Consider the following 7,712-nt stretch of genomic DNA (forward strand, 5'->3'; position numbering starts at 1 on the left):
CACAATGTGTACTCACTGATTTGCTATTATAATAATTGAATAATTTTTAATTGGGGGGCTTTTCTCAGCAACGGAGTAACTGACATTTATTTGATTCAGTAATCAGCATATTGTAATTAATTAGCTTATGTTTAAACGGACAGGCCTAATATCTATACGGCCGCATATCTTATTTCTGCTGTGTGTATTGTGTCCCTGGTTTTGTTCTGGTTTGTAAACAGTGTTACACAGAGCCGTGTTGAGTCAGCTCTTGTCGTTTCTCCCTAGTGGCTTTCCCAGCTCGCGCTTGAGCTCGTGTTACTCAGTGTTGCTGACAGGAACAGCGCTGCTTAGCAAGGACTCAATCAAGATGCAGAGAGTCTTTTCTCAGAGCAGCAGAAAGAGTAGGGAGAGACATGATGTGCTTGTCGTGAAGCTTGGATACACGTGTGATGTCACACTGACTCCATGTGCTTCAGCTCGACTCTTGTTCACCTTCTCTCACTTTTTCTTTCATTCAGGTGTTATTTTGCATCCATGCACTGCAAACTCTTGTCTGAAGATCCACAGAACATTTCTGATCAGTCTTCCATGAGACGTATTTGCGCTGCTTATGAGCATCAGTAAAAATAAGATTCTGCCTTTTTGGTCCTCTGTTATAAATACATTATACAAGACTAATTTAAACAGGGTACTGCTGATCAAATATTTAAGGTCCGTTTTTATAGAAATTAATACTTTTATTCAGCAAGGATGCATTTGCTTTTTTTAAAGTGACAGTAAAGGCATTTAAAATGCTACAAAAGATGTATATTTCTATAATTAATTATCCTTGTATAAATATATATTAATATATATATATATATATATATATATATATATATATATATATATATATATATATATATATATATATATATATATATATATATATATAAAGAATAACAAAACTTTTGCCAAATTATGACAAATAAGAAATGTTTCTTGATCAGCAAATCAGAATAATTTCTGAAGGACACTGAACACTGGAGTAATGATGCTGAAAATGTAGCTTTGCTGTCACAGGGATAAATTACATTTTAAAATAGATTAATATATAAAAAATAGTTATAAAGAGTAATACAATTTCACAATAGTACTGTATTTACTGTATTTTCGACCAAATAAATGCATCCTTGATGAGCACATGAACGACTACCTAGACAGACATTTTTCTTTGGAATAGTGTGAATTGTTCACAATATTAACATGTGGAGAGTAAATCATTTTGATTTCATGTCGACTAAGTGCTGTATGCATATGGTGTACTTCTAGTCATAAACTGTGATTCATCATGATGAAAATATTAGAGGGTCTGCTGTCATTGTGTTTGTGAACATCCACTGCCTTATAATCGCACAGAACGTTTTGCACTTCATATTTTCCCAAGGTTTTTGCTATGCTTACATGTCAGCCACACTCTGTATCCGTGGATATATCGTTTCACTGTTTTAGAGCTTATATTTACAAAATGATATCTGATGTTTACATCCTATTAAAGTATTTATTATAATTGCTACTGCTTCTGTATCTTGTGCACCCCAAAGGTTAAAGATCAGTTTGCATGCAAGTCCTCTAAAAAGAAACCTCTGACTAACCTGAACCTAATTTTGTGTCACAGTAGGAGATTTTAACCAGATCCCCATCTGTATCAGGCCTGTTGGTATGTCCCCAAAGTATCTGTTACTTAGCAACACCGCTCTTAATTTAGAACTTTCTTTAATCCACATAATAGGTCAAGCTAGTTTCCACTGGGGAAAAAGATGTGATCGGAGCACTGGTCTCATCTGCTTGTAATAAATGGGACACAATAAATATACATCTCTCTTGTGAACTAATTCATTAAAGCATGGCTTACATTGATTAAATGCTCAGCCTCGGGTTATCTTGCTGGGTTACTAACCGGTTCATCTCTGTGGAAGCTCAGTTGTTCCACCTTGATGTTCAAACGACAGCCAGAAGAAAGCAGCTAGTCATGTTGTGTCATTCGTAGTTGTCACTAACATTTTGTTTACAGAGTTTAGTTTGCCGTTTTTTTAAATGAAGTGCCAAACCGTTAATACATGATTACAGCCAACATATTCTAATGTTCCCGCCCCCAACCTGATCGAGGTCTGTGGCATACTGTGTTTATTGCTTCTTTGCCAGTGATGTGTGGGAGTGAGAAAAGCTTTGTGTCGCTGTCACTGTAGATTAAACGCACACAATTCATGTCAGTTTCTCAGCTGCTGGAATCAACAGGACTGTAACCACCAGAGATATTGAGGGGGACACTTCTGCCCTAATATTAAGAATAAAAATCAGCCAACGAGGAGATCATTTATTGTCAAATCATTACATTTGGTAAACCACAAAAATATGAAACGTATAAATATGTGGTTATAGTCTTGCAATAATATTATTTCCTGTTTTTTTTCCCTGTTATTTTAATATAACTAGAGTACTACTATGCATGTTTTAATAATTTTTTTAGTACAAATGAAACAAAAATCTAATTAGAAATGTTTCCCTGGCAACTAGCTGATTTTTTATTTTTTATTATTAGTTTTTTTTTTTAAGTTTTGGTTACACTTTATTTTAAGGTATCTTTGTTATGGTATAATTATACATTTAAGTACTGAGTAATATTAGTTAACTACATGTTCTTACTAAATGTGACCCTGCAAAACAGTCATAAGTAGCACAGGTATATTTGTAGTAATAACCAAAAATACATTGAATGGGTCAAAATTATTTATTTTTATTTTATGCCAAAAATCATTAGGATATTAAGTAAAGATCATGTTCCATTAAGATATTTTGTAAAGTACCCACTGTAAACATATCAAAACGTAATTTTTGATTAGTAATATGCATTGCTAAGAATTAATTTTCCCAATTTTCTCAATATTTTGATCTTTTTTTGCACCCTCAGATTCCACATTTTCCAAATAGTTGTATCTCAGCCAAATATTGTCCTATCATAACAAACCAAACATCAGATGAAAGCTTATTTATTCATCTTTTTGACCTTTTTTTATTGGTTTTGTAGTCCAGGGTCACATATGGTTAGGATTACAATTATGGTTTGGGTTACTTGCATGCAATTATGCAGAATTTATTGTTATTATAATAGTAAGTACATATAACATGTAACAAAAACACCTTAAAATAAAGTATTACCATGTTTTGTTTACTATAATAACTGCAGCTGCTACAATACCTTACTAACAAAGTTCTTAGTAACAAAGTAGTTTTCCAAGATATCAAGATTTATTAGTGCAGGGGTATTTGGGTAACAAAAATCATATGGAGTCATATTTTCAGTTCAGAACTTTATTTCCCAAAGAAAGCTTTGTATTTCTCATCTTATAAGGGGCCAACATAAATGTGAAAAGCAATTAATCTTATTCAATTAAATTTCATTGTTATATAACTTTACCAAGCCACCAATAATTTGTCATAATTCATCAAACAGAAACAACATGATTTTAAATGTCTAATAACAGGTCACTACTGAAAACGTTGTATTTATGTTGATTTGGTGCTGTGGCAGAAGTTCAGGTCTTCTTCAATAGGTCAGAACATCAAGCAGAGAATAAATACAATGCAAAGTCCTTATTTTGTCTGTGGGCCGACTGAATGGATGCTGAGGGGTCGATTTGTGAAGGGGTGCCACTGGCCCTGGATACTGGGACTGTCTGTGTGGAAGGGTTTACGAATGCGGATGATGTCCAGGCCTGACTGGTTGGACAGCTTGGTTATAAGTTCTACAATTTCCTGTGATGTTTTGTTGGTGACCGTCTCCTCCTTCACATTACCATTCACTGCACAGATCAAATAACTACAGTAAGCATATAGGTTTTTTTTTTTTTTTTTTTTACATTTTATAACTTCAAATCATAAACCTTTAGTAATACTGCAGGAAACAACAAGGTCAGACTTACAATACTCAGCTACTATCTTTGGAATTCTGCAGGACTGAGGGGAGATATAAACCACAGTTCCTGGATTATTCTTGGCAAAGTCCACCACCCCTTCTTCAATGAAATCCCTGGAGGAATAGAAGTGATTTTAAGTGACTAAATGATTTACAATAAGCAAAACACAAATAATGCACAATATCAAATGTTCTCACTGAAACATGGTACTTAATCTACCACAAACTTAATTTAACACCAGCTGCACTAAAACTCATCCTAAACCCAAGCAACTTTAAAAAGCTTTCACCTTTTCTTTGCAAAATAATTTATTTAAAATAATAAATAAATAAAACTAGAAGTATTTTTTTAGTATTTCTTTTTACATAATATGTGATATTATACTAACAAATACTAATAAAATACAACAAATGATAATAAATTCCTGGTTCTCCATGCACAGTAAATAGTCTATGTTACATATATATATATATATATATATATATATATATATATATATATATAGTGTTTAATTACACATGATCAGCACAGATGATGTAAACCCATACCTGACTCCTAAAGAGCCCTGGCCTTTCTTCGAGAAGATCAGAGATATTCGCTTCAGCTGACAAACATAGCGACCCACTCCATTGTGAAGAACGCTCTGTAAAAAACGACTCGGTGTTCCTCGAGCAGTCATCTTCACCTCTTCAGAGATCCTACATTCAGTTCACCACACTCTTTAAATGTTGTCAGTATGGATTAGAGTACAATGACGCACTTTTAATGATTAGATGTAGAGGACAATCGTCAGAAGACATGTGTAATGTCATGTACGTCACAAATTGTCGTCCGGGTGGAAATAGAAGCTACGCATTAGAAGTAACTGCAATACAGTTTTGTAACAATCAGAAAGTTCCCAATTGCATTGTTACATGAAATTTAAACATGATGCAGCGTAATTATATATGAATATATTCGTATTACAATCTGAGGCTACATAATTTAATTATCTTTGTCTTGACTGACTACGACAAGAGTTTTGTGTTTCACACGGAAGTATTTTGGAGTGCGGACCTCGTGTTCTGTAGGACGTGCACATGATAACAGTTTGACGCGCTTCTTGCAGATTAGTAAGTTTATGTATGTTTACAGTATGTTATTTCAAATGTTTACGGTATATATGTTTCTTATACATATTTTCCGCCACCGTTTTTCTTCAGTAGTTTTTTTAATTTTACAGATACACGTGCAGTATATTTGAGTGTTAAGGGTCATGCATAGGACAATATGATGTTACAGTTATTTTTTCTGGTGACGCTTTATATTTACATTTATTAATGAATCCGTAGCAAGCTTTATAATACATCAGTAGTTCATGCACATTCTTATATGAATGTATATAAATAGCATTTTCGACTATTTGATCTACTAATATTTATATAATGTATTAAGTGGCGCTATTAATGTTAACGTAGTTAAGTCATTTATGCCACACTGTTACGCACTACATTTTCATGTCCCCAACATAAACAACTTAATATATTGTCTTTTGCAATTTAATATATTTAAATACTTTTTTAAACCATAATATAACAGAAAAGGTAAAAGGCAAATCATTTTATTACTTTGATTTTGAGAAGGTGCATCATTTTGTTGTGGGGAGCTAAACATGTATTGCAAAAGTGGTGAGTGAGAGATGTCCAAATAAATGTTCCTAAGAAAGCGTAATTTAAAATATTTGATACATTTTAACATGCTTTTTCTAAATAGTGATTATCGATCAAGTAAGTCTTCATCCTGAAATATAATTAACAATATTATTCTTATTGTATTTTATGTTTACAGTATGTTTACTTTTAAAAGTTCAAAAGATAGATCATAACACAAATGACCCATATTTATGACACGTTCTGATCAAGTCGCATTTTTAAACTGCATATTGTAATTGTGCAAATTTTCTGCGATCATTGCAGGTCTGATGTCCTGAATTACCAGCAGATGTGGAGGAGCAGGCTTTTCAGGGGGGTCGGCTGTCTCTTGCAGAAGGCAGGCTGTATTCCAAGTAAACCCTCTCATCTTCCTCCCTGGAGATATCTATCATTTTACCAGCCCTGCCTCAATCCAGTCCTACAGCGTTCTTTTAGGGCACCAATTTGGTATTGTTTTGAAAACCGAATAAGACCTGCTGTTGCTTTATATTTCTGCAGAACATTAAGAAAAGATGCAAAGTCTGTCATCGATTTTCCTGCCCAGCCCCTCACCGTGACTGATATAAAGCAGTATCTTCGTTCCAAAGATATCCCTTTTTACGATGGCTACAGCTGCTTACATGCTCCTAGTATTTTTATGGAACCAGCAACTGAAGGGTCTGGAAAAGAGAATTACTCACTGTTCATTGATAAAACCACCGGACAGTTTCTGTGTAAGGAGACTTTAGTGGAGGGGAGCTGGGAGGACCTCCAGGATTGCATTGAGGTGATGCTGAATGAGAATCAGACCTCCATCAGTCCTAACGTGCTGCTGGGGTTTCCTGAGAGCATGGAGGAGCAGGAAGAAAGAGAGATGGAGATGAAGGAGGTGCAAAGAATATGGAGCAGCTCTGTGCCGTTTTCCGACCTCCTGGATGAGGAAGTGCAGCTCATTAAAACCATGTTTCAGATTGGTAAACTCACCAACGCCACACTGAAGAAATTTGGGGTCAGGTTCTTCAAGCCCACCAAGAGTTTGGTGTTCCCTTGGTTTAGTGGACATGATTCGGGCCTTCGTGGTGTTAAGCTGCTTTCTGCTGCCGTGAAAGGTGACGGACAGGTTGTCTACACTGAAGCTACGGTTCCAAAAATCTCCAGCTACCACAACCTCTTCGGCCTGCCTTTGATAGGACGGAAGGACAGTGAGGTTGTGCTCACGGGACGTGAGGTAGACAGCATGGCAGTGAATCAGGCTACCGGTCTTCCGTCTTTGGCCTTGCCACGAGGTGTAAGCTGTCTGCCTCCATTCCTCCTGCCTTATCTGGAGCAATTCAAGAAAGTCACACTGTGGCTGGGGGGAGATATGCGCTCCTGGGAAGCCTCAAAAATATTCTCCAGGAAACTTGACTGAAGCGCTGTTCTCTTATCCGACAGGGGACTTTCAGCCATTGCCCCAGTGAGGCACTGGCCCAGGGCAGGAACTTGGCTCGGATTGTCAAGGCTTCAATCCCTGCTGCCCCACAAGTCCATTGTGTCCTTCAAGCAGCTCAGGGAGGATGTGTATGGGGAACTGGCTAATGTGGAGCAGGTGGCTGGAATACAGTGGTTCTCGATTCCCTGAGCTTAATCGGATCCTTAAAGGTCATCGCAAGGGGGAGCTGACAGTTTTTACAGGTATAGCCAACACAGCTATATAGAGCAGAACTTTGCCTTATGCAAAAGTTTTCTGTACTTTACTGTACTATATATATATATATATATATATATATATATATATATATATATATATATATATATATATATATATATAAATACACACACACCATATAGCGGTTTTTATTAATTTAATTCTTTAATATATAAAACAAATAAATCTTAAATAATAATAAAAATGTAATTAAAATAGTAATATAACATTATTATTATATAATGTGCATAAATATTAAATAGAATAGAATAGAATATTTGTATTTCTTCTCATGCATGTGTTTGTAAATACAGGTCAACAGGCAGTGGAAAGACCACCTTCCAGTGAGTTTGCCTTAGATTTATGCATGCAGGGTGTCAACACATTATGGGGCAGCTTTGAAATCAGCAATGTGCG

General features: G+C 35.5%; 1 protein-coding gene and 1 pseudogene across 1 annotated transcript; one reads left to right on the plus strand and one right to left on the minus strand.

Moving 5' to 3' along the window:
* Positions 1-3,335: 3,335 nt before the first annotated feature.
* LOC113078314 (39S ribosomal protein L43, mitochondrial-like) lies at positions 3,336-4,754 on the minus strand. The gene is made up of 3 exons (XM_026250633.1): positions 4,487-4,754; positions 3,945-4,051; positions 3,336-3,824 (listed from the first exon to the last, which is right to left on the minus strand). Exons 1-3 carry the CDS (start codon positions 4,615-4,617, stop codon positions 3,616-3,618), a joined length of 447 nt encoding a protein of 148 aa, XP_026106418.1. The 5' UTR covers positions 4,618-4,754; the 3' UTR covers positions 3,336-3,615.
* A 173-nt stretch (positions 4,755-4,927) lies between these two features.
* LOC113078312 (twinkle protein, mitochondrial-like) lies at positions 4,928-7,282 on the plus strand (annotated as a pseudogene).
* The last annotated feature ends 430 nt before the right edge of the window (positions 7,283-7,712 follow it).

The sequence above is a fragment of the Carassius auratus genome, unplaced genomic scaffold (assembly GCF_003368295.1).
Source record: "Carassius auratus strain Wakin unplaced genomic scaffold, ASM336829v1 scaf_tig00025248, whole genome shotgun sequence".
In the NCBI taxonomy this organism is placed as follows: Eukaryota; Metazoa; Chordata; class Actinopteri; order Cypriniformes; family Cyprinidae; genus Carassius; species Carassius auratus.

What these genes read in the sequence shown, in the direction of transcription:
- LOC113078314 (XM_026250633.1), bottom strand. Translation starts at nt 4,617, where the DNA reads ATGACTGCTCGAGGAACACCGAGTCGTTTTTTACAGAGCGTTCTTCAC. An exon ending in CAGGGCTCTTTAGGAGTCAG is followed by an intron (nt 4,052 to 4,486) that starts GTATGGGTTTAC and finishes CTATTCCTCCAG; the next exon opens with GGATTTCATTGAAGAAGGGG. An exon ending in AAAGATAGTAGCTGAGTATT is followed by an intron (nt 3,825 to 3,944) that starts GTAAGTCTGACC and finishes TGATCTGTGCAG; the next exon opens with TGAATGGTAATGTGAAGGAG.